At 39.8% G+C, this 27449-nt stretch overlaps 1 protein-coding gene and 1 long non-coding RNA gene across 10 annotated transcripts in view; one reads left to right on the forward strand and one right to left on the reverse strand.

Annotated features, from left to right (window-relative positions):
- Positions 1 to 27449, reverse strand: part of EVL (Enah/Vasp-like) — a 146038-nt gene that overhangs the window by 45772 nt on the left and 72817 nt on the right. For all 9 annotated transcript variants that reach the window (XM_071745604.1, XM_071745610.1, XM_071745607.1 and 6 more), the window contains exons 2-3: positions 24119 to 24287; positions 16616 to 16793 (exon numbers count right to left, since the gene is read on the reverse strand). In XM_071745604.1, coding sequence (XP_071601705.1) covers positions 16616 to 16793; positions 24119 to 24287 — 347 coding nt within the window. The remainder of the gene's footprint in view (positions 1 to 16615; positions 16794 to 24118; positions 24288 to 27449) is intronic.
- LOC139796961 (uncharacterized) lies at positions 24837 to 26209 on the forward strand. Its single transcript, XR_011726225.1, has 3 exons — positions 24837 to 24954; positions 25844 to 25967; positions 26088 to 26209. It is a non-coding gene; the product is annotated as an uncharacterized lncRNA (long non-coding RNA).

The raw sequence follows: 27449 nt of genomic DNA on the forward strand, positions 1-27449 counted from the left end.
GTCAGCTTTCCACTCTCTACTTCTACATTCATCCTGATTAACATACACATTTTCTTAATTTTATATTAGCAAATATTGCAAGTTTCTCCTCAAAACCACCAATGAAAAAAAAGGACACTTTCAGAATAATTTCGCATGAAAAAAACCCAAAACACCCTACTATATCTGTTTCTCATAAAATGCTGATTTAATTTATGTAGTGTGAAAGCTGACAATATGCTTTACAGTTTTGTTTAAGTAGCTACAGTTCTCACATTAGCCTTAAATTAATTTTAGTCCTAAAAAAAAAAAACATAATAAAAATAATTTCAAATCCAGTAATTTTAAGAGACAGCTGCTTAGGAATAATTGCTGTGTTACAGTTTTTAGTGCAGCAGTGCAAATATAATTGTACAGTAACATTTCTGGGTTTAATTTCAAAATATATTTGAAAACAGTTTGTGAATTTACACAGAAATTTATGGAGCTCGGAGTAAAATATATTAAAAATATATAAAATTATATTAAATATATTATAAATATATATTATTTTATGATGATGCATTTCAGCTTTTCAAAGAAACTCAGTTCTTTTTAGCTTTTTGTTTTGGTTTTTTTTAATTTACCTTGAATTTGAGCTTTAAAGTAGAAACATGAAAGATTTTGAATCATCTTGATTTTGAATCAGAAAGCTGGGATTTTGTTATTGCCATCAAGATAACCAAATACAGTATTTTACATTATGTGACTGAAAAGCAAAGTGAAACAAAAGGTAATTTTGGAATGTAAACATAATACTTTATCTTCTCAGAAAGGTCTAAAGTTTTTTTTTTTTTTTTATTTCAGTAAAATAAAAAGTACAATCAGATGTAATGCATTTCTGGGAAAAACTTTTTGTTTCTCTGAAAAGAACCTTGAAAACCCTTGAAAACATTTTTCCCAGCCTTGATGGTGACTTAAGCATCTCAATACCTGGTGTAGACCCCTCAGTGAGTTACCAGGTTTGATGTGTCTCAAGATCACTCTAGAAGAAACACTGTTGCTGCATCTGTAATTTAATTTAAGAAGCTGAAGAGAAACTGCAGCAAATTTAAGCTGTGGCAGTGAAAAGCATGGGAAAATCTGCCTATAAAACAGCCTCAGCCCCCACTGATGCAGCCAGTATTTCGACACTGACCTTTACAGCGTGACCAGGGACACATCTCTGCACAGTTGAGGTTTTTGCAATGGTTTCTCAATGCATCACCATAAAAATAGCTTTCTTGTGTGTTAAGACTTGCTGACCAACATCCCTGCCCCCAGCTTGAACAGCTCGACTCGGTGGCCATCTGCCTACAACTTTCTGCACCATTTGCAGTGACGGGGAAAACATTATTCTTAAATATGATGGTGTTGAAAGATCTGACTGCAAAATAATGAGATATAAGAAATATATAGAGCACAATTTGAGTTAGGCAATTTCTGGACATGCCAGTAAACTCTGACAAGCAAAAAGAAGGTGGTCTGGGGGTGCACTTTCAGGCTGGTGTGAGATAATGAAAAGCCACCCAGGGGCAATCTGTTCTGTAAGAAAATCATTACACTAACAGTCAAAAAATACAGTTATTCAGATACCAAAAAATGGAATTAAATCCCAGCTCACCTAAAGAGCAATATAACTATGTTTATTGTTCAGGCTTTAGGCCTGAAGTCTAAATATGAAATCTGAAAAAACAAAAAGCAACCAGAAAGGTCATAGAGATGAGGAATGAAATAATCAACAGAAAGCATGAAGCATGCTTCCCCTTGGATCCTCACCTTTGCTAGACTTTCCAAACCCACCTTCCTTTTACAAACTAGGGGAAAATTCTTAATTTATCCCAGAGGAAGGGGTTTTGCTGCTGATTTTGCAGAGACCACTCTCAGTGCCTCCTGCTTCCACCAGACATCCAAAAACCTGTTCACATACTCATCTCCAGGGTGCTGCAGGGAGCAGTTCACATGGTCCCAACTGTGCTGTGGCTCCCTGCATCCATCCACCCCTCCATCCCTGCTCAAGGGTGCCCCTCCAGTGCCATTAGTGTGCTAATTCTTGCCAGCATTTGCACTAGATGTGCCACTCTTGCTGGTCATCAACAGCACTTAGTGAATTGGCAAGCTCTGGAGGACACAAAGATCATTTCTTTTTGTCCAAGTTTAGTTAGCCTTGCTGTTTTGCTGATTCAAAGTGCTCTCTTTTGCATTTAGCAAGGATCCTGTAAGATGTGCTGGCAAAGCATCTGGAGATGTGAAGCTGAAATGTATGTGTTCATAAATGATACATGGGAACCTAAGCACCCAGATCCAAATAGGCAGAATCATCAGTTGTGGATGCCAATATTGGTTGCATATAGTATGCCAAAAAAAGAAAAATCAAGTATCCCAGAAATTAAATGCCATAGTTGTTACAGCACTTATTGCTTTAAAAAAGCCAATTTAACAAATTAATAAATAAATACAATTCCTTCTGTATATTACAGAGAAATGACATGTTACAAAGAAAAGAGAAAATAATCTACTGCTAACCAGAAATCAGCCCCTAGTGTGGTTCTGGAACACATTTTCAGGACATAAGCATCACTTCATATTTTTTTAACAATCTCCTTTTTCAAAGCTGTGGTTGAACCAAACACCAGAACTGAATCCTCTGAATTTCAGAAAAATATCCAAGCTATTGAATGTTCTGCTCCTGCCCATAAACTACCAGTCTGGCATGTGGGTGCCTGCAGTCCTGCTCCTTGTTCTGCCACCGCTGGAAAAGCACAAGATGAGCAATTCACATTTGTCAAGTTCAAACATAAGGGGTGATAACCTCAATGACTTGTGACCATGTGTTTATTTTTAAAGGTGTGAAAAAAAAAGCCAAGATACTCTTCAGTCAATGTTGAACAAACTTCTTCCTCCTAGTAAACAGCCAAGTAGCATCATTAGAAATAAGTGCTAACACTGACTTCAACATAACACCTTCTGCAAATACACTGTCACAACATACTTTTACCTTTTATATCATAATGGTTACACAAACAGCACCCAAAGAAGTCACAAAGCCATCTATAAGCATCTTTCAGCCTTCTTCTTCCCAGGGTGATAGCCCTGGGCACTGGTACCCTGGCAAATCTACTAGTAAGCTTTAGCTCACTAATGAGTCTGAATTTACCACCTGAAGTCTATGACCACAAAACCCAAAAGTTTTTTATAAGAAAACCTGGAGTAAGACCCTTACCTTCACTGACCATGAATGAGAGATTTGGAAACATTAGCTTACCATAGCTACCAGTGGAGATCTGGGCACTTCTGAAAATACCAAATTATGGCTGGCTCTCTTCTACCTGACCCTTCCTATCCTTCACAGTCTTTCAAGAGAAACAAGATTTCAACACCAGATCAAGAGGCCACAAAGACAGTACTTTCCTCCCAGCTCTCCCAATGTAACTCTTTAGGTGTCAAACTTTTAGATGTCAAGTTTGTCAACATGGCCAATGCATAATGCATGTATTGTCAGTTTGAATACTAATACAACAAAATTATTCTTAACAATACTTTTATTCACAGTAATACATTGTAGTTCTTGAACTTACAATAGTTACACTGATTTGCTTAGACAACATTAAACAGGTAACAAATCATGGTTCTTTGTCAACTACTTCAGATTACTGTGAAATTCCTGCTTTACTAAACATGTTAGCATTGTCCCTCTTGCATGGTCTCCTGGCTGCTACTTTGGAAACCCAGTCTCCATGTGTCACAGTTTTACAGCTGTGCTTCCTGCTTAAATTGTGCAGTTGACAGTGGAGCATGTTTTTGGGAAGCACTTCTAAGCCACCTGCTTCCAATTTCCCCATAGCAGCATTCTGCCTATTTGTGGAACACCTCTAGAAATTGAGAATAATTAACTTTGTAATTCCCTTGGGTCCTTCTCATGTCATAGAATTATAGAATACCAGGTTGGAAGGGACCTCAAGGATCATCTAGTCCAACCTTTCTCATCAGAATCACGATCTAGACAAGATGGTCCAGTACACTGTCCAGCTGAATCTTGAAAGTGTCCAGTGCTGGGGAATCCACTACTTCCCTGGGGAGATATTCCAAAGACTGATTGTTTTCATGTGAAAAATTTTCCTCTTGTGTCCAATTGGAATCTCCCCAAGGGGTAGCTTTTACCCATTGCCCCTCATCTTTTGCATGTGACTGCTTATAAAAAGGGAGTCTTCATCCTTTAAGTACTTGAACATGGTGATGAGGTCTCTCCTAAGCCTTCTTTTCTCAGGGCAAACCAAACACAGTTCTCACAGCCTTTCCTCACGTGGCAGGGTTCCCAATCCTTTGATCATCTTTGTGGTATTTCTCTAGACCCTCTCCAGCCAGTTCACATCTATTTTTATAGTGGGGACCAAAACTGACCAGAGAATTCCAGGTGTGGAATTCCATATTGTCTGACTCACACATAAGATCATAATAAAAAGGACTTTCATACATTAAATTATGCATGGTCTTAAAGAAAAATGAAGTCATGTACCCACTGTAAAAGACTGATAGCTCCACTGGTTATCTACTAAAATTTCACCTGTTACCTGCATGGTTATGGTACATCAGGTCTCTGTATCTATCAGCCTTAAATTCACAATCTTCCTAAAGCTGCAGGTTTTAGGAGCAAGTTTTTTTGCCAGCAAAAGTCATGCTGTTGGAAGGCCATCATCCACCTTGCAAGACTTGGATCTCAACAGTCCTCTATTTCTCGGGCACCTCAGTGCGATTTTGGGTAGATGAAAAAGAACACAGGATAGGTTCCTCATTTAAGATTTGTTCAATACTGGAAAACCAGACTTATTTAAACACTTGATTAGCATAGAGGATAGGTTTGCATCAAAACAGATAAAAGCTAGTACAGTAAGTAACCAGTAAGTTACTTTCATTCTATTTAGGGAATGCACTAGATTTACATTTCTCCCTTAGACTGATGTGCCCACAGCATCTGTCTCTAATGCCATGTAGTATTGCAAAGATGCACAAACAGTTTTCCAGGCACTGCAATAACCACCAGAGGGGGTTCTTGGAAATCAGCAGTGGACGAAGTGGAATGAAAACCAATGTTTTCTGCAGAGCACTCTGGAATACTAATCAAGACCAACAGACAAAGCAATCCATGCAAATCAGATTGACGGTGATTGCTTTGCAGAATTGCTTTGGATTTTTTATCAGTAGCATGGGAGCAGATGTTTAAAAATGCACCTTCAAGACCTGAACTGCGCTGCCTTCGCCTCAGTTGTGCAACTGAGCACGTACGAGTCCAATGGCTGGGTGCTTTGTGAAGGAAAATCACCTATTCACAGATTACATCCTTCCTGAACTGCAGGATGACCTAAGATTGTTCCATTTTATCACTGTTGTGGTTTGCTCCCCGCTGTGTTGCAGGGGCTGTGCAGCTTGCCAAGCCAGCAGACAGAAGCCACAGTCATTACCTCCAGGTGAGCCGTCCTCGCTCTGGGGAGTGGCAAGGAAACTAAACAATTATTGTAGACTTGATGCCTAACATTTACATGGCTAAAGTTCAGTTAAATTAATCCCATTTTCAGTTGTATTGCTTCATTAGGATTAACTGGAGGAATTACTACAGTCACTGCCATAAGGATCTGAGATTCTGCTTGCAGAACACCACACCACATAGAGCTTTTGAGTCCCTGTCTTGGTGAAAAATAAGATGCTGGATGACTTCACAGAGTCATCTAAGAAGGCAATTAATAGACTTTGTGTGAGCTCCCTGGGGATTACCAGCCAGCAGCAGAATCTGCTCTAGATGCTTTGCTGGTGGCAGCATATGGTGATTCACTGGGTGGCTGGAATTAAGCAGTAGACTTTCCTCTCAGCTGAGCCTGCCCCGCCTCCTCAGCTGCACCCCACACTGTCCCTGATCAGCTCTCTGGTCCTAAACACTGTATGTCTTTATGAGGAACATGTTTTAAGTGAATGTCATTCATACAGTGAACTACAGTGCATAATAAAAGTGAAGTTTAAAAACAAAATTCAAAACACTGTCAATTTTATTTTGATGATGTGAAAAATCCTCTCAGCCCAGCAGCTTCTGACTTCTATCTATATACATTTGAATTTCTTCCCAAGTTCACTCCTAGAATAAAAATAAAAAAAATCCCTGCACGTACAAAGACCAGCTGTTTGCAGGGCTCAGGCAGTCGAAGAGATAATCTGATGTGCTTTGCTCACACGAACACACACACAGAAATGCACAAAACACATGTGTGTTCCTGTGATGTCTCACTAACTGTCCCTGGGAAATCCATGGTGCATCACTAGAAATACACCTTAAGTGCATTACTTTCCAGGTCCCTAATTTATTATAACCAAACTAAAGATTTAATATTATTATAATTATTAATTAATTATAGCATAATTACAAATAATGAATCAATTATTTAGGAAGTTTGGGAGAGGATTATAGCAAAATTGTCATGAACCTAAGAAAGGTTCTTTGCAGCAATCCTTTACAGTCAGTGATGACAAAGAGAGGAAAAATAGGCTGAATCTTGCCTAGAGGTGCCTGGTAGAGACACTCAAAATAGGTAACGTGACTGTCCCAGGAGCATCTGTTACTGTTCTTTGAGCACAACAGGTACCAAACCCTGTGCTACAGATGCCTACATTTCTAATCCTGTTAAAGGGAGGATATTGGTCTTGTAATTGTTACTTGTTTGGAGTGGGGTCACAGCTGAGGGAGTGTATGAATTACTGTGTAGATAAAAACTATGATAAGGTCTGGCTCCTAGCTCAAAATCTAGAAAGTCTCAGTGAAAAAAAAGAATCAAGTTTCTTAGCAGCTCAGCAATCATTAACCCAAACCTCCCACAATCCCTATACATTCATGTATCTCATCTCATATAAACTATCTAGTAACCAACAATTAGGAGAGCAATGAATAATATAAAAGAAGTAACTGGGGTGGAGGGGCAGAAACTAAGACTAGAATTAGACATCATCATTATCAGAAGGCACCATTTCATCCAGATGATTCAAAATTAATGCAACATATATTCCTGTGATAAGCCTACCTGGATATTTATTAATGATGTAGAAAGCTGTTGATGTCACTTTCTGTAGTGTCTTGGAGGTTTCTACAGCTTATTTTTCCAAAAATAAATAGCGTTTGGAGGAACACAACACAATCATAAAAATCAGTCTGGTTTGGCTGATTCGGGTCAGGATATCCTATCAGCAGTTATCACTCTGCAAATCTGGATCTGTATAGCTACCATCCCAGCACACTGCTTTTTTTTTTTTTTTTTTTTTTTCTTTTAAGAATGAGGGCAGCCCTTAAAATAGTTGATAGCCCTTTAAAATAGTTGATTAATTTTCAATATGCTTTCTTCTCTTTTCTTCTAGTGAGAAAAATGACAGAATGTTCTTTTTAACTTATTCTATGGCATTATATGTTATTAACTACATCAATGGGCTTTTAAAATACTGTGAATCAATCCAAAGAGTGGGATGATATGTCAGTGTAGGTACAGAGGTAAACAGAGCAATGTTCTGTGTGGAATTACAGCACCTGTACCTCACTCAGGGTCTGAAGAGACATTTAATTGGCTTTAAAGGGCAATTCTTGCACAAATTAAGTTATTTTAAAGATTGCTACAGGACACCAAATATCAAAACATTTCAAGAATGAGACAAAATGAGCACAAAACTGAAATAAGGTTTTCTCCTCTTCCAAGGATCAATGTCACTGAAAGAAATCAGATGCCCAAACAATAAATAAATGTTCCAGAGACTATTACTGTTGAGTGAAACAAAATGCACTGAGACTCAACATACCAAAGCACAGTATTGGAAAAGGTAAAGGGAAAAAGACTGTTCTCATCACAAAAAGCCATTTGCTCTTCATATGCTTCAGATTTTTCAAGAGGTGTGGGCTCAAAGCACACTCTATGGGCTCACAGAGGAAGTAAGAAGGCAGCCTGCACAGAGCCTTTGCTCACTGCCTGCACAGAGCCAGGGCAGAGCCAGGGAAGATCCCATCACCACCTGCCTAAGGAGCTGTGCCCAGAGGGTGCCAGCAGCACAGGGTTGGTGTGGGCTGGTGTCAGGGGTTCCTTCTTCTGACATATCCCCAGGGAGAGGAGAGAAAGCAGAAGAGGGAGGGTGACATGGAGCTAATTCTGATCACTGCATCTCCCAGGGCAAGCCAGCTTTTGTGCTTTTGGGGCTTGAGGTTGAGCTCCACTCACAGTTGTATCTTGACACAGGACATGATGTACATATAGTCCAGGATAACCCCCAAAACGGAGCCTTCACCAGATAAAGAGGTATATTCACCAAAAGAATAGCAACCATGTTGCTATTGTTTCTTATGTTTGGCTTATGGCACATAAGCCATTCTTATGGTTTATGTTTCTTGCACACTAATTGCCAAAATTCTTAAATTTTGATAATTACCTTTTTTTTTTTTTTTTTTTTTTTTTTAATCTACTTTATTCTTCTTCCATTTACTGCAGTCCAGTGACAAAGCCACAGTGCATCTCCTACCACTAAGCTCCAGGAACTTTTCCTGTTTGCACCAGTTTCAGAAAAACATGTATTTGAAGGCAATGATGCTAGGGAATCTTGCCAGCAGAAGTCTTCATTCTCAAAGTGTGCGAGTCCCTTAAATCTGTCAACAATTTTCTCCCCACACAATTTCTTTCCTGAAGTGGTTTTCTTTTAGTGCAGAAGAATTCAGCACAGCAAAAAACATCAACGAGAGACTCAAGAGCCATTAGATTTGTTATGCTCTTCAAAGAACAGAGGCACCTTTTGTTGTGTAGACGTGCGACAGCAGCTCCAGCTCTGCCACTGCTCTAAGCAGGGATATAATAGAGTCCTGCAGAAAAGTGGCTAAGACAAGTTACATGGCATGGGTTTTTATTAGCATAAATCTGGGAGAGCATTCACTGTCCTAAAATCTTTCTGCCAGGGATCTCTACCAGCTGGGGGATTGAAAAAAAAAATCATGCTTACTTCTATAGAATAATTAAATAACAGTTTGATATTTCCTGACAGATGAATAATAGCGATGATATTTACACTTCTAACACTGAAAGGAGTCTGTAACCCCCAGTCCATCTATTCATGAGTGAAGTGATTTATCTCCTGTGCTCCAGTTGGCTCAAGCCAAGCTAATATGGAACATTAACCAGTTTTACCCACTCGTGGGCTAATGTCTTTCAGTTCTGGTTTTAGGCATGTTCCTCTTAATGTGAACTCAACTTATGAAGTGTAACCAGGTTCTTAGAAATGTCATATATTCATCTCAGGAAACTCAGGTTGAGAAGAGGGAACTTGAGCAGTTTTGCAGACAGAGGAAGCTTGCAAGGAAAGTGCCTATAATTCCAGGAGAAGGTTGGTTGTTTTGGAATCACGAGCAATGGGCTTGTATGAGGGCTGTGATCCTCATCAGCACAGTAAGGATGAGCCTTGGGAGCAAGACACAATGAGTGCTACTACAGCCTGAGCTCATGTTTTTCAGCTGGGGTCCCAAGGGACTCCTGCCCTCACAGGGGTCAGGCAGTGATGGGACCTGCTGAAGATGCTGTGGGGCACTGGCTGGGGAGCACCTGTCACTGGTTGCTCAAGAAAATAAATTAACACCTATTGTGCTGGGTAACAGCTCATCTCTGTCCAGTTCACAAAGGAGGGAATTTATTCCTATAGTAAGCAATATACTAAAGATTATTTATAAGTCAGGTGGATTTTTCTGGATCAGTTCCAGCGATAAAGCAATGCAGCAGACGAAAGGGAAAAGCTCATCATGCCATTTGAATTTTCTCTTGCTCTTCATTGACTTACAAAGCACAGTAAGTTCAATCAGAAACTGCCCTATCTGCAGAGCATTTCTGAGTGACTAAAGTTTATATTGAAAGTTGCATAGGGATGATGCTGGAAAAATTGTGGTATTTACTTCTCTAAACCTTTCTCTCTCTTTGGAAGGTGTCACTTGGGAAAGATTTATTCCCCTGGGAAAGCTTTGTTTTTTTAAAAAAGCAAATGTTTTTTGAATTTTTAACATGCACCCAAGTAACCCTTGCCTATGAGTTGTTACTTTATCTAGCACTAGATGTCTGACCACATGGATCATATGTACACTAGTAATCTTAAAACTTTTTTATTTACAGGTTCTCTGTGCCTACATTATAAATGGGATCCACTTCTGAGATGATTTGGTTAAAAAATCTGCAGCAGAATGACATGCTTACAGTCCTGCACTGACTACACAGTATGTGGTTACTTGTTTAAATCTTATTAGAACACTTAAAAGTACAATGTACACAGAATCTACCATCTTAGTGGTTTATAATGTGTACCGAAACACCTGCTAGTGTGGGAAACGAGTCCACAGTGTAGCATACAAAATGCTCCACACGGGGCACAGATCTCTTTACACCAGCATGGGTTTGGAACCAGTTGGCTGTAACTGGGCAGTGTGTTATGTGGTGGGTCCTCTGCATTATTGATGTTATTTTATATATTATGCAGTACTGTAACGAAGATGCAGTCTTTTGTCTTCCCACACTGTCCCCTCTGTGGTGCTTGGAAGTCTCGGGGCAATATTATCAAACAAAACAGTCATTGCATTGTAGAAGATGTATGCAGCTGAGTGACTTTCCCAGCAGCTACATTTTAGCACTGCTGAAATACCATGGGATGTGGGACTAGTTGGAAAAATTCTCACGAAAAAATTAACTGAATACAGCATTAAAAAATTCTATTAAATAAAAAATAAATCTGTAGACTTTCAACTGAAACGTAGTAAACTTCACACACACCCCCTGCCTGGTTAGGGCATCTAACTAGGAAGGAGTTAGGGTTAGGGTATGTGCATGCTATATGTATGTATGTATAGTATATCTATATATATGTATGCTATATACTCTCAGTTTATCTCCTGCTTGATGAAGCAATGTTTTCTTCTTCTATTTCTCCCCTAATTTTGGAGCACTCAAAGTGCTTTCCAAAGAACTTACTCACAGAAATATGGAAATGCATGTCCTGGATAAGGACAAAACCAGAATGACTGAAGGAATAGAAAAAGATCTCAAGCTTCAAAGAACTCCATCAAATGCAATTTATGTGAAAGAAGGCTGAAGAAATACCAGTGAAATAACCCACAATGGCAGAAAAGAATAGCCAGTAGATGCATTAATCAGAAGAGTGAGGAGCAGCCCTTCTGACTTAAAAAATTTCCACCGTGAAGAGGTAAAGACAGATTTGTGGAGCTCTGTGTCAGAAGGCATGGGCCTGAACTCCACACCTTCTGAGACACATGTCTGTATTGTGTGGTCTGTAAGCCACTTGTGCTCAGAACAAGAAAGTGGCTCTCTTGCAAGAAAAATACCCCCAAATCTATCAATTTTCTTCAATCCTCTCCCACACTATTTCATGTTTTCCTCTCCCTTCTTATAAGAGGCAATTGACCTCTTTAACTATGACTAGCAATGCAACATAGCCCTCTGCATAAGGCTGGCCAGCATGTGGTGTTTACATTTAGAAATACAGTATTTTTGCACTGTAAGTCAACAACAGCTATTTAAGTCCCCGGGGCAAAGACATCAAAAGAAAAGCAGAAGCCATAATACGCTATATTCACTATGTCAAGGCAGCATTTACCAGTAGGGTGCACAAATCAGACTCTAATTTGTTCTTCAAGAGGAACCAAGTCTTTAAGCCATAGAAACCCAAGATGCCCTCAGAGCTGGTCATGACAAGCCAAGCCACAAATCTAAGCCACTGCCTCCTTCTGCATCATGGAGGCATACGGATGCTGTCAGGGACCAGAACAGAAGCAAGAACAGCATTTGAAGTGAGTGAATAAGGGGGAAAGGACATGAAGCCATTCTTTTGCCTGTCCCTAGAGAAAGGAGGGAGCTGGGGTTGTTTAGTCTGGAGAAGAGGAGGCTCAGGGAAGACCTCATCACTCTCTACAACTACTTAAAAGGAGGCTGCAGCCAGGTGGGGGTCAGTCTCTTCTCCCAAGTAGCTATCAGTACAACAAGAGGGCATGGACTTAAGCTCTGTAAAGGAAAGTTTAAGTTAGATATTAGGAAAAAAATCTTTACAGAGTGGGTTATCAGGCACTGGAGTGGGCTCCCCAAGGAGGTGGTGGATTCTCTGTCCCTGGAGCTTTTTAAAAAGAGACTGAATGTGGCACTTAGTGCCATGGTCTGGTAACCACAGTGGTAATGGATTAAGGGTTGGACTTGATGATCTCAGAGGTCCTTTCCAAACCAGATGATTCTGTGATTCTGTGAAAGGAGAGAAAATAGTCTCATTACCTCTCTCAGGGAAGTTTAACCATTCACTGGGAAAAGCACTGATTGTACAGGAGCCATTAAGCCCTGCAGAAGGAGGCACCTTCATCACAGGCACCACCAGATTTCCTACAAAATTATGCCAGGGAAGAACTCATTGATTTTAGCTTACTGATATCTTCACTTTATATCCTGCTCCAATAACTGTGCTGTGCCGTCACCAGTTGTTCCATTTTTCAAAACCAAGAGGAAGCAAGCCCTAAAGAACATGACGTTTGTCTCCTTACCAAACATCCTGTAGGCAGGGTTCATGCAAAATGCTTTTCTCACAGTATCTCTGGGTGAGAAGGGGTGAGGCTCTGTCCCCAGTAAAATCTGGCTGCAGGTGACAAGGTAAGTTGGTGAAAATCCTTGCATCTGGTAACTTATGCCAGTAAAAGGTCTGGCTTCACAAAGTGGACACTCATGGAAGAAAAACAATTTAATGGGAAATCATTTGTCATAGTAATGGTCTTACTAAATGACACCATTAAAGAACCATAAGCAAGAGATTGGTAATTAGCTGGTCAATGTTATCATTTGTTCTCAATTTGCAGGCTGGCTCAGGACCAGCTCTTCATTTTTCATTGTAAGGAGGACAGGTTAAAGAGATGTATAAGGAAATCAAAGTAATTAGGCATATAAACAAGCTAGCAGGTAAACAACTGATTCTGTGAGGCAACTGTCAACCTCTACAGGAAGGATGGTACACACTTGTAGTATTATTTTCTGTTTAGTCTTATATAAGCTCATGTCAGATTACTCCTAACATAATCATTAGCATCCTTACAAAGCACAAGACTGAGGTTAACATGTGTTTAACTTCTGCACTGTGAGGCTTGCTTTACCCCATGCTAAGGATATGTGCTGGGAGAGGATCCCAGCACAACACAGAGGATTGAGCCAAGTGAAGATGGCCACCCCTCCCTGAGGGGTTAGGGTATGGTTCCATCCACTGCAGAAATACAACCAGCCATCAGGCTTAGAGTACAGCTTTTCTCCCAGCTTTCCCAAACTTGGGGACATCAAACTCCTGGGAAAAATCCCTTACTGGGGGTGATCTTGACATGCAAGCCAGGTTAGCACAGGAACTTATTCAGTCCATTTACCCATGGCATTTGACAAAGGAATCGGTGCAGTTTTCACTAGTGCCCCATGCAATCAGCATAGGGAGATCAGTGCCTGCAGTGAATGACCTCAGGTACTGTAGTCTCTCTTGTGAAGAAGCTGGACAGTGTAGTAATGCTTAACAATAGTTAGTAACTGTACATTCATTTGAAGTCACTCATTCATTAGAGTCAGCACTGCCCAAGAATTACTTCCAACTACCCAAAACTCCGACTGATATCAGTTTTTAAACTAATTCAGCTTCATGCACCATTCAAAAATGCACACTGCTGCTTTGAGACTAAGTCTAGTTATTTTCCTAAATATTAGTCAGTACCCTGACTCCACATCTGCTGAAGATATGATGCAGTCTCAGATTTTGTGCTGTAGTCTGCAATAATTAATTTTAGTCTATGCAAGTGGGTGGTAGAACGAAGAGAGAAGCAGTCACTGATGCCAGAATCTGTATCCAACTACAGGAAGATTAGCAGTACCCAATACAATAATGTCTCAGCAGGGAATATACAAAACAAGTCAACATTGGAAGTAGCACATCTCAAGTAGTGCACTTAGCATATCCCAAACCACAGAAGTAGCAGAGAGATTCATAGATTCATAGAATTGTATTGGTTAGAAAAGACCTTTAAGATCATCAAGTTGAACCAGTAACCCAGCAATGCCAAAGCCACCACTAAACTATGTCCCTCAGGACCACATCTACATGGCTTTTAAACACCTCTAGGGATAGGGTATTCACTACCATGCATGTGCCAGAGGGAACCTCTGTACTAATGCTCTGGTTTGGTTGAGGATTTCATTAGTGTGTGAGCAGTTCTGTACATACAAATGCATTTCTTAAAGCTCTCATCCATCTACATAACCACATGAACAACTTTAATACATTTTTTTCCTAATGATTTTTCCATATAATAAAGCAAACCGTAACGCATCATGCATACAGCAGAATGGATGGAGTATAGAGGCAGCAGCAGTGCCTGAAAACATATATGCGTATGTGCGTTTGGGTGAATTCCTATTTGCATTATTTCATGTCCACAAAAGCTTGTGCACTATATAAGTCTAGAAGAGCAGACATGGAGAAACATTTTATACTTTATATCCACTATGTACTTATGCTGTCAACTTGCACGCCGAGATCATTGTGGTCCTCAATACAATCTATCATAAATTTGTAGCTACTATAATCTTAAAAAGAAATATTTATATAAATACATTTTGGGGAAAGTATTTTTATGAAAATTAATATTTTTGAAATTTGTTTCACAGAATCAGAGATTTAAAAAAAAAAAAGCAAGAAAGAAAAAAAAAAAAAAAAGCTGAAATTCCCTTTAGAACAAATTTAATTTTCTGACAAGCTCAGATGTAAGGAATGGGACAACAGGCAATCTGAAACTTTTAACTTTATGTATGAGAGAAAAGGGGTTGTTGAAGACTGAATGCTTATTAGACCCTTTTATTTCCTAGAAAAGACAGGAGGAAATTTTTTCATCTCTGACCCAATTTATGTCAGTCTATGTGACAACTACAAACTTTAAATGCAAGCTCTGCAGCATGGGCTGGATCTTACGTCTGTGAAGAACCTACCACATTTTGGTGTGCAAAGTAAATAAATAAATCAACAGAAAAAAATGCAAATTATTTTTTGCTGCATATTCATAAACTTCTCAGAAATCTAATAGTACTCAAAAGTACTCAAAAATAAATTTTCAAGAATACTTGTTATTTAATAGAAGTAGATAATTAAAGGATACACTTTAGGGCAGCTTATTTCATTTTTACCTAAGAGCACTAATTCTCATCTTGAGACTCATGTTTTCACAAGGCACTTCCCTGGACCAGCCTCAAATCATGCAATAACTTTTGATGGGAAGAGACAGATGGAAAAAAACACATCATAAACTTCAGGACTTTTGGAGGAATGGCAGACTATTCATAGACATTAAATCAATCACTAAATCAAGACCATAGTCAAAGTAGCTAAATTTTTCAGTCTCGTCTGGTGGTCTGAAGCACACACAAGCAGCCAAAGAACTCTTGCATTAGTTTAGTACTAGTGGGTGTTTGGCAGATATCCTCTTGAAGTTTCCTGATGTGGCACAACAAGGACTGAAAAAGTTCAAGTTCTAGAATGCAGAATTCAGTCCTCAGTACTTCTTCATATAGCTCCAAATTTAAGACACTAATTGATTATTTAGGATTTTTGCACTTATTAGCTTAATAAGATGAACAGAAGCAGCAAAAGAAAAAATATGAACTTTTATATTTCAAATACACCTTTTAGTAAGACCTATTTGTATATTGCAGGTTGCTGGGAGACAACCTCTCTCTAGAGAGCTGATGTCTATCACAAGTGAACACTATAATGAAACCTGGATGGATGCAAATATTGACTAAAAAGGAACACAGGGCTGTGATGTGTATTTTGCAGGAAAAAAAGACACCACACAAGCATCTGGCTTTCAGTTCCCAGCCCAGGTGTTGCAGAGGGGTCACAGGCAGCATGAAGTACTCAGGGCAGTACTTCACCCAGATACTGAAGGCCAGAAACTGGTTTCCATTGGGAAACCAGGACTTTATTCTGGGGCCCTGGTCAAGCCAGTGCAACGACAATTTCACAGAACAGTAAAGCTTCACCACAACTTCAACTGCAGTCAATATAACACTTAGGAATAACATCAGTCAATGTCCAGAGCACAAGCCTTTGCACTTGTAAAATAACCGAGGTGTCACACAGTCCTCCTTGAAAGCCACCCCACAAAAGTCATTGGCTGTGTCTGACACCCGACACATTGGAACTACCAGCTCCAAGTTCAACCCTATAAAATGCTACCAATTTTATTCTAGCTTCTGCTTATTTAAAGTTATATTCCACCATCTTGCATGTAACACAACATATACACAGATCCGCAGAAATCAGTGGGGTGACCTGCCTGCTGAGGCACTCCCAAATAAACATTGATTTCCTATTGTGAGTAAAGACACCATGAAAAATTAGAAGTAAGGCAAATAAAGCCTGAAAACGTGTAAAATTCATACCATGGAAAAGTCTGATTTAAAGGCTGCCTACCAGAGACAAACTTTTTAAATTATAATATGTTCTATAATAACAAGCACTGTAAAATTCAGATTAATAAAGTGAATAGTAGCTGTTAATTTACCTCCATCTTGTGAGTTCATGATATTCAGAGCAAAGAGCATTGCATTGGAGAATGTGGTAGCCTCTTCTTTGCTTGCAAAATTCAAGCCATAAACCTGCCGTGCGTCGCGCCATTGATGAAAGGTAGGTGTTGCTTGATTGTACTTCAGTCCTTTCACAATTGAGTAATTAATCACTACCTGTGATTTGAACGAGAGGGGTGAAGATTAAAAATAGTTCAGTTTTCAGTGCAAAAAACCACCCGGCCCTTTGTTAAAAGTTAACTACATTGGTAGAGGCAATTCATACGGCAGCTCCTACATGGTTGTACAGTAAGGCAATGCGTGTTTTGATGTCAGAAGACCCACATCTGGGGGTGAGATTTACAACAATCTGAGTCAGCCTGGGGGACTTGCAAGCTAGTTTTGCAAAATCTATTACCTGCCCGTGCTTTCTACAGCACCTCTGCAGGATACAGCTGTGCAGATAGCCAGACAGCCAGATGTCAGGAGCCAGGGCCAGCAGCTGTTGCCAACATTTGGGGAATGATCATGCACTATCGTCAGAAAAAGAGACAGATAGAGCTCTTGGCACTAACTCCACCCTAGAGCAGATAAATGTTTGACTCATTATACCAGCTCAGCTTTTCTCCTCCCACCTTTTTATGCCAAGAGTTTTTCGCTAGAATCAGATAGGCAACGACAAAACCAGACAACTAAGTATTTCCTCTCCCACCTCCTCCCTTGCTGTATGTGCTATAATTTCCAGGTAAAGGATGACTGCAGCAGAAGGGTGTTTCTGTATGTTTTGATTTAATCTGCTAAATACAATGTCCTGTTTATCTTGGGCAGGGCATATGAGACACCCAGCTAGAGAGTACCCCTGGGATCTGACCAGAAACCTGCACTGCTAAAAACAAGCTGCAGTAGCTGAAGGTGCAGAGGCAGGAGTATCCATTGTAACTCTAAAAAGTCAGAAGGACCCAAGGCAGAAGACAGTGCCCCCAGATACTCATCTGTGTGCTGACAATAGCACTCTGTTGTGACACAAATTTAACAAACAAATGCCAACTGAAAGGACAGTAATTATTCCACTGACCAGGGGCAGTGCAGTTGAAAACAGAAGAGGAAGAAATGGAGGCTCCCACTTCATCAACCCACACAGGCTGAAGGGAACCAGAGACAGAGAAACTTCAAATTTTGAGCAGGGAAAGTCACAAGCTCATTATTCAAATACAGAAAAAAATGTTTTTTAACATTCAAGACTCTCCCTACAAACTGCGTTATTCTGGATTGTGTTTTGATTTATCAAGAGATTGAACAGTCCCACAATTTCTGGTGCTCATTGAAAGCTTGTCAATGTAAATCCTCTGTTCAACCCCTTTGTATGGCTCATCTGTAAATTAGGTGGACTGAACATAGGTATACAGGATAATGATGGACCTTGGTTCATGCTGTCCGAGCGCTCACCCTCAGGGCAAGTATAGCATCCTGGACTTGGTAAGATGAGAGCAACAAAAGAGGGCAAGAGGACAGAGAACGCATTAGTAATTAATGCTATAGAGAGCATTTGTTTTTACAGGTGGATCCCACATGCCAAAAAACCTAAAACAAAATAAAATAATTATGCAGTCTGATATACTAGTACTTTGGGAAGTTTTCTGTTAGTACCACCATTGCATCTGAAAAATTTCAGCATGCATTAGATTAACAATATTTTTGCTAAGTGATTGACAATTCACTATAAAAGCAAGAGTATTACCACTAATTTCAAAGAGGAATGACTCCTAGCTCTTGAGTTTTGAGTTTTCAGTGGATTGCCAGTTTAAACTGGCAGAAAAAAACATTGGTGAGCACCTAGTATGTAAGGAGCAAATTGTTTTTCATACATTCCTATGTTTGAAAGATGACACTTTGTGTCATTGATACAGCTAGTTAACAGATGTCTGATAATTATACTGTATTATTTATAAAAATTTACAGAAACCAGTAGATAATTACAGACATACTTTATTTCTATAATGCATATTATTTACCTGAGCCATCATTAAGCAGCGACATAGCCAACAGTCTTTGAATACTTGATTTAGCTTTAGGCATAAGCTATCTTTTTGGTTATTGAACATCAGGTCTCTGGTCCAAGTGTCGTTGCTCTCAAATGAGCATCATTATTCAGTTTCTATGTAGATGCACTGCTTTTTTTTGGCAACATTTCATAGAGGGGTTCCTGACCTGTGTTCCACAGGGAGATGCAGGGCAACTTATGTTTGATACACAGGCTCCCAAGAGTTGGTCCCCTTAAAATGGGAACCACATGGCCAGCGTGCTGCACAGGAAGCCACCCACACCAACAAGAACAATGTGAAATCTATGTTGCTCTGCTCACAGCAAAACCACAAACTCACTCTTATAGCTTAGATAGCCCTTTTCTCTTAGAAGAGGTGACACCACCCTTGTTTTACCAGTGAATTTTGGGAGAGCCTGTACTGACGCTACTCACACCCAAGGGGTCTCTGGAACAAAGAAGACTCATGCCAGCATTACTAAGTTTTTAAATCTTCCAGTCACTTCTGAGTATGCTAATGAAGGGAAGGGTCAGCCAGTATCCTCAAGGAAATGTTTAGAAAGACTGCAGCTTCTTCCAGGATTTGCAAAGTCAGTATTTTTCACCTACTGAAAGTCTGAAGAGCACCAGAGGGTGTAATGCAGATGCATAAAGGAAGAGAGAAATTGTAAAAACCCATGCCACAAAGTAATTTAACAGAAGTTCAAAATACGCTTTCCCAGAACATCAACTCAATGAACTCAGAGGATCTGCTTTATTCTGAAAGTTTGATCTCTTCAGTGGAATAAAGACAGAATTTAAATGTTCATCTTTAGTACTCATCAGAATGCACAGATGAGCAAATATAACACCTTGTCTTCAATCTCCAAATAGAGAGTTTAAAACTGGGAAATGAAACATAAAAATAGCCTGCATTTCATTTTATCTCCTTTAGCTAATGTTTGTAGAAAACAGAAAAGGAGGGGCTCTTCTGCTGTTGTTAAGAATAAATGCAGGTAGGTATCCTGCACAGACGGTGCAACTCTGCAAGGCACATGATGGTAAGTGTGTGCTTCAGAGGAGTAATTAAAATAAAGAAGGGCCCCTTTTTTGGAGCACAAGGGTTTTTCACAGGTGTTTCAGAGGGATTTTTACTCTAAAGTTTCATATTTCAGTAATACAGCATCTGCCATCTAGAGCAGACCAATGATTCCTTATTTCATCTTCAGTTGTAGTCTGTAACAGGTGAACTGGAAAAACTTACTGGAAATCTTGCAGGAAGAAATAATGGATTTGTCCCCAAGAAACACTCTACCTAGAATTAGCCTTAAAAGATAAAAGTAGACATTTTATGTGCTTGGGTTTTTTTCTTTCCAACCTCTTAATATTTTCTACCCTGAAACATAGTAGGCTTGTTACTGATATAAATGTCTGTGTTGTTTTGAATCCTGTCAAATTCTGGATTTCAATGATCTCTTATGTCAAGAGGTTTCACAGACCAATTGTGAATGCTTTTATATGTTGACACCTTTCAATGTTCCCATCACTATTATGTTAAAAAAAAAAAAAAGATTTGTTTCACTTCTGCTTGGCACTCATCTTCACCTTTTATTCTGTTTCAAGTGTAGGCTCTCTGGGGCAGACAGGGAATTTTGGGATCTGTGAAACAGCTCAAAACTGAGAAGCCCTTCCCTTTGACTGCAGTTTGTAGGCTGCTGAGTTATAAATTGTCAGCAGTGATGATTGCTGTGCCAGACAGGTCTCACAGGGATGAGGCTAGAGAGATTGAGGGGGCCCCATCTGAGGTGTAGCCACAACCAAGATCATGAGAAGAGCTCCCACACAAGTCTTGCTGCTCATACTCTCGATTATTGAATCAGAAGAAGACATTTGCTTGTTTCTCCAGAGTATGAAATGGTTCAGAAGTTTGTTATCAGCTTGGGGTCTGCCATGCTCCCAACACTTAGACTGCTCTCATGGGGAACAGTCAGATCATTGCTAAAGCAGGGAGGATATGGTGTAGCAGCTAGAACCTGCTACTGCTGAGGCCAGATTCTTTATTTCTGTAAGCAGGCCCAAACCTGACCAAATTTTAATAAGTTACAGCAGTGATTAATTGGTTCTTTATTTTTCAAAAAATGTGGTAGACATGAATTCTGTCCCCGTTTCAGTTTTGGCTTAGGCTCAAATGTAAAAACACCCCACCTTCCCCAAGGCCCTGTTTTTACATTCACTTCTTAGCCACATCAATACACCAAGCCCTCAGGAGATGTGATTCACTTTTGACTTGCACCCTCCTCCCCACCTATTTGTTCATCACATGCCTTTTCATGATTAGAACATGCCGACCTGAAATCATTTGATGTAAAATCATAATTTTAAACTCTCAGTTGATGAGGACTCTGAACTGAGGAGCTAATGCTTCTCATCTAAGCCATAAAGGCAAAGCACTTGTATGTTTTTAGCTCTGTGAACTTCTTGCATGGTGACTGAAGCTAAGACACTTCACCTGGACAGCAGGCTGGGTTACAGGGACAGAAGGCAAGTCACAACACAGGGGTAAAGTGCTTGCTTGCCACGTTGGGCCATAAGAAAATGAAGGCTGCAAGAAAACATCAAAGCTCATGACATCAAACAATTACAATACTGATCTGGCTTTAGTTTCAAACCAGTTCTGGCCTCTGTGGCTACTTCAAAGCTTCAGAAGTCTGCTTCTGGTTTTCTGAAGATTACCACTCCTGCCAGAATGACTCTATGCAAAGGGGCAAGTCTGTGCAGGGCAGGATGGGGAGGGAATTCATGCCCTGCTGGTCTGAACCCAGTGCTGCTGCTGCTGCAGGAGAGCACAGGATGAGCACAGCACCCAGACCCACCAGGGAAGCAAGAGGGCTGGTGACCACCTCCCGGTGGGGAGAATGACACCCAAGTTCTGCCACTCTAAAAACCACACTTCTTTGTGGTGGACTTTTTAGACACAGTCAGCTAGAGAAGAAGATAAATACAGATAAGGAGAATGAGGAGACAGTATTATAAACTGCTACACATCCAGCAAAAAAGGGCTAGAAAGAAAAAAAAAAAAAAAAAAAAAAAAAAGAGGATGAAAATTAAAGAGAGAGATTATTAGAGGTATAATATGAATCAAGAAAAATTAAAAGGGAAAAATTAAAGGCAGGCAAGGATGAAGTCATTATTACTCTAGTCTGCACCTTGCCAAACAGTATGTAATAAAACTTAGAATTGTTCCTCTGTAGTATTGTGCTACATATTTTAAACTAGTTTCTCAACTCTTGGAAATCTGTGTAGCTTCATTATATGCCAAATCACATATAAATTCAGGATTGGTCCTCTTCAGAAATATATGTCTTTCCTGGCAAAACAACAGTTTTTACCAAAACCTCACCTTCAGTGTGATTTAACACAATCTGAGAGTGAGTACGAAATGGCTTGTACAGAGAATTATTTTAAATTAAATTCACTTTTGTTCTCATTAAATGCAAATACTTAGCAAGCCTGGCAAGCTTGTAATTCCATTTGAGACTCATATAAACATATACATTACCGAATCTTGGGACTTTCAGAATGTTTGTTTTTATATATATTTTGTTCATGCTGTCTTGAATTTACTTTATTCATAGTAATGGATTTTTCAATCACATTTAAGGTGAATACTTTATTTTTAAGAGATTAAAGTAACATGGATTTTTGCTTATTTGATGGAGGATGTTTAGTCTTTAAACTGTAAAAATATATATTCTTCTATGTTTCCTTCTGAATTGGGGTGATTTTTAGATGGCATGAAGCCTTTTTACAAGTAGAAAATTTTTCAAGCAAACAGAATATTACATTCAATACAAAGCAAGTTTAAAGTCCAGATTAAGATTTTATATTTTATTATATCCTACTCTTTAAATCGTATACTCTGATTAACACAGAACTCTTGTATATAGTCTCCACTATGTATTTACAGAAACTTTATGGCTTTTGCTTGTTTTACACAAGCCTCTCAGACTCATGTTAGATTGCAGTCACATGAATGTAATTTACATTCACCTGCTGGCCATGTAAAATAAATAGCTGGTACAGTCTGTTATAAAGCAGTACTGGCTTTCCCAACTGACTAAGAAGCTACTGTATTTCATATATTTAAAAAATATTTTCCATTTTTGGAATGTGACTACGTTTACACTTTGCTCTACTGAGAAGGATAAGAGCAGTGACAAAAGAGCTGGCAGATGTTTCAGAAGTGAGCTGCAAGGAGCTGCACAGTGATGTGCTAAAACCTCCACGTATTTCTATTCTGCTTTTCCTTTTTCAAAACGATGACTGAATATATGGAGAGTGCAGCAACATCATTAACAATTCCAGTAAGAGACCTCACTAACTTTTCTAGCGTGCCCAAGCATCATTACAGCTGATAGCTGAGGGACATCATCTGCATTTCCATGGGCAGGTTGGTTAATTCCTCACTCATGGCAGCTGGGAGGTGGTGGTGCCCTGGCTCCTGCTCTCCAGCTTGGCTTGGCTAGAGCTGGCTTGGACAGGTTTGGCTCAGCTTGCCCCTGGCAGTCTTGTGCCGGTGGTGATGCTCATCACACCTTCCCAGGAGGCAACACCACTCTCCAAACCAATGGGAAATCAATCATCTGTTTTCTCCTCATTTTTCTGCCTGGTTGAGGGCTTGAGGTGATATGGGAGGTGAACAGGCCAGGGAGGCTGGGCTGCCACCATCACACTGGCCTCACACCAACACACAGTGGGAGTTCCTGACTCTGAAATCCCTGCTCTAAAATGCAAATGCACGACTATATAGCATCACTACAACTCTCCCCCAAGTACACTTTTTAAATTTGGAGTCTAACCATGGCATCTGGTTCCGGATAGCACGCACTGCCTGGCACACCCATGAGCCAGGCTGCTGGGAGCTGGTGGCTGAGGTGGGTTTGATCCCAGTTCTGATTACCTAAATCCAATATAACTCCTTTAATGCCCAGGGAGGTCCTGCAGACTCAGGCTGTCGTAAATCAGATCACAGTGTGCGCCCAGGAGTTTCAAATGCATTATGAGGAACTAATTACTCATCACAGCAATGTAACAGCAGCACTTTGCAGGATGGCAGTGCAGAATGATTGATTTCTCTTTTTTATACTAAGTACTAAAACTGAGTAAAAAGTAAGTTAGGGAGGGCTGAAAGCAAAATCTGCAGAACAAAATAAGACTCACTTCACACACAAAAATGAAGAGGGGAAAAAATAACATTAAAATCTCTCTGGCATTTACCAAAAGTTCTGTTTGCAAATAAGCAGTAATAAATTATGATACAATCCATGCACAAAAAATTTATACAAAAATTGAATGACTGGACTAAACAGACTCATAGGCACCTTGCAGGAAGCAGGAAATGTTAGACTGCATTAAGTATAGAACTGATGGTATCAAATGAGATCAAAGGTTAATTTACAGGAAACTCTATACAGTTACTCACTTGTTGATCTTGTAGTTTAACTCCAACTACCCTGAAGGTGTTAGTGGCCGTGTTGTGGTATATGTTGATTCTGCTGAATCCCTGCTGACCAGGTTTGATTGGCACCCATTTCTTACTGGTATCATCATAGACCATAACTGAAGCCCGGGCTTGGCAAATACTCTGTTCACTGGAAAGCAAAAACAACACCAGAGGAAAAAAAACAGTGAATTTGCTGAATACTAACAAAAAAATCTACAGGGAAAAAAGAAAACAAAACAAACAACAACAGAAATTATCAGAACTAATTGCAATGCATGTTGTATAAGAGGTCTGCTAATCCTTTGAATGGAATGTGCTTGTCAAATTGAAGCTGGTGTGTGTGAATTCATAGACTTAAAAAACCTCCAGTACGCTCTTGTTTTGAACTGAAGATCTATTTTATACAAAAATATCAGGCCCTGAGGAATAACCTGTATCACACAAACATTATGAAACCTGTCCAACAGTATGAATGCTACATTTATTTTATGCACCTACTGGCAAGTGAAACCGTTCACATTTGCATAAAAGCTTACCAATATTTTACAGCTTACTGACAAAATAAACGTGACATCCACTGCCGAGTTACACATTTGAAACTGGAAGCAAGTAGACCTTGAACCAAAAGCCACGTTAGGTAAACTGAAGAAATCAATTACGTTAATCCAGCTGATGCCTAAACCCCAGACCCTCTGACGCACTTACAAGTCCCAGAATACATGAAGCAAACCAGAAAGGAATTCCGTTTTCCTTCATCCTAGTAGCGAGGAAAGCAGGAAAGGAGAATCCATGAATGTCTGCATTCCAATGTTAAAGTACATAGTCATTATTTTGTATAGAATTAGCAACTATTTTTCTTCTGTTGATTCGGAGAAGTTAATCAGTTCTTTAGCTCTTGCTTGTATATTTGTGACTTATACACTCATACCAAATTCATGCTAAACAGACCCTTCGCATGCAAGAAAAGCCACTGGCAAATACTGTTGAGGTGACATGTCAATACAGATCAGATCTCAGTTCCTATTCTCCTGACTTCCCAGCCACTTTTCTAATACCAGAGGAAACGAGAGTTCCTTATATGACTTTAAAAATTCCTCATTTTGGAGATCTGAAATTATAAAAGGAACAGAGATTTTCAACAAGCAAATAGTGCATCTCTAGGCCTCTTAAGGTAAACTGTTAGGATTTACCTCCTGCAAAAATCTTAAATGCATGAGCCTCCTATTAACTTTAGACCTATATATATATATATATATATTTACATATACCTGCTTTCCTCAGCTTGATCTATATTAAATAATTTTTGGCAATGCAATATCAACTGGTAATCTATTTTGTACACAAATCCTTCCCCCTCCCCCAATCTTGCACATACGTTTTTAGTTTGTGTTAACCTCAGTAATGCATCACTAGCACAGAAATACACAAGAAGGTCCTGGGTGGTGCTAAACCATATCCCTGCACTGCCAGCCTGCCAAATTACACCGTTTGTAAAATATACCAACTGCTGCAAACTCAAACTCACCCGGCCCCATCACTGTCATCATTTTAATGAAAGGGAGCATGTTACTGTAAGTATTAAGAGGATCGGGGTAGATTACAGCAGTCATTTTCAATCTTTTTTGATTTGTGGGTCTGAAAAAGATTTCCAAATGCATCCCTCATTGTACACTAAAGCCTACTGATTCTGGCTTGCCTTATCAGTCACTTTGCATAGCCTCCAGGAAGCCCACAGACCTCCTCCAGGCTGTGGTTAAGAGCCTGAAGACTCCTCACAGCATTTATAGAAGGAGAAACAAAGCAGGTAGACACCTCCAGAAAGAACAAGGTAAGAAAATCCAGAATAAATTGTATTTTTATGACAGTGTGGAAACAGCTAGATTCTGTTACTGGAATAATATATATTGAGATAAGAAAGAGTAAAGATTATTTTATTTATACTCTTAAGAATTTATAAAATCAAGCTCATCCACCAATTGCTGTTGCTTTGTTTCGTGAGATACCTGGAGAAAAGCTGTGCCTTGGCTGACGTACTTACCAAGGAAATACCTCTCCATCCCTCTTTAAGAGGTAAGCTAATGTCTTGTGGCAGCTTCTCCATATCTGACACTAGCAGCTGAGAGATTTGAGCTCACTCCAGCTCACCTAATCCTCCACTGGTGCAAGAGCCACAGCCTGGCAGCAGCAGCAGCACTGCTTTCATCCTCCAGACCTTCCCAGGGACTCTCACTCCACCTCAGATTCAGAGATGGGCAGGGTAGGATGAAATGCACCAGCAAAAAGGCAAGCACACCAGATTAAATTTGCAATTTGGAGGTGGAATGGCTAAAATTAATCTGCAGTGTAGTCCTGTGGCTGGATGGTGCCCACTTGCCTGTGCTACCAGGTGCCTTGTGCCACCTCCAGCTCCACAGGTGGTGGGAGTATCAGCTGCCCACTGCCACAGCAACCCCTGCCCAGCAAGCCAGCAGCATCCCACAAAACATGGACCCCAGGCCCAGGCACAGCCAGCATGACACTGACACCAAGTCCCTCTCCTCAGGCCTTGTTGATTGCTAGAAGCTTCTCTGTACTAAAGTAAGCATGAACACACCACTGGTCTCATCAAGTCAAGGATGTGATACAATGTTGTCTACATTTTAGATGAGTTTTGGAACTCACAAGTGCTATGGGCTCCTAAATTAATAACAATTAATTTAATTAACCTTGCTTACAACAAAACCCCCACACCTAACCATAGAGACACAAGGGCCTTACCATGGTGCTTTTCACAATGGCATATGCAGATTCCAAATCCAGCAACTTTTGCCTTTACAATCGGCTTCCATCGAAAACTGCAGCATTATTTAATGCTTGACAACCAATTGTTACAGTAACAGAAAGAAACACGTCAAGCTCAATCCCTGCTCTCCCTGCAGTCAATGGAAGGTTTTCATCATTCATTTAAATGGAAACAGGATTAAGCCTGTAATCTAGCCTCCAGTGAAATAACAGAAAGGAACATAAAACAAGTCCAGCACAAGGGGAATCCTTTCCTGCAAAGCACTTCATCAATCTTTCAAAACCTAAAATGCCCCCAGGGACCCCTTGCTAGCTTGCTGTCTCACCCTAAGTGGAGATGTAACTCTTTATGCCTGAAGACTTCTTGCTCATCCTACCCACAAAAAGCAAAACTGCTTTTGCAACTGCTGCTTTCCAGGGCTTCCCTGAAAACAGTCCAGAAAATATTCCTCAGTGAGAATCTCTATTACCCTCTGCAGAGTCCACTACTTTAAAAGTAAATTAAACAACATTCCTTTCACAAAGCTTC

Source organism: Heliangelus exortis, chromosome 5, assembly GCF_036169615.1.
Source record: "Heliangelus exortis chromosome 5, bHelExo1.hap1, whole genome shotgun sequence".
NCBI lineage: Eukaryota > Metazoa > Chordata > Aves > Apodiformes > Trochilidae > Heliangelus > Heliangelus exortis.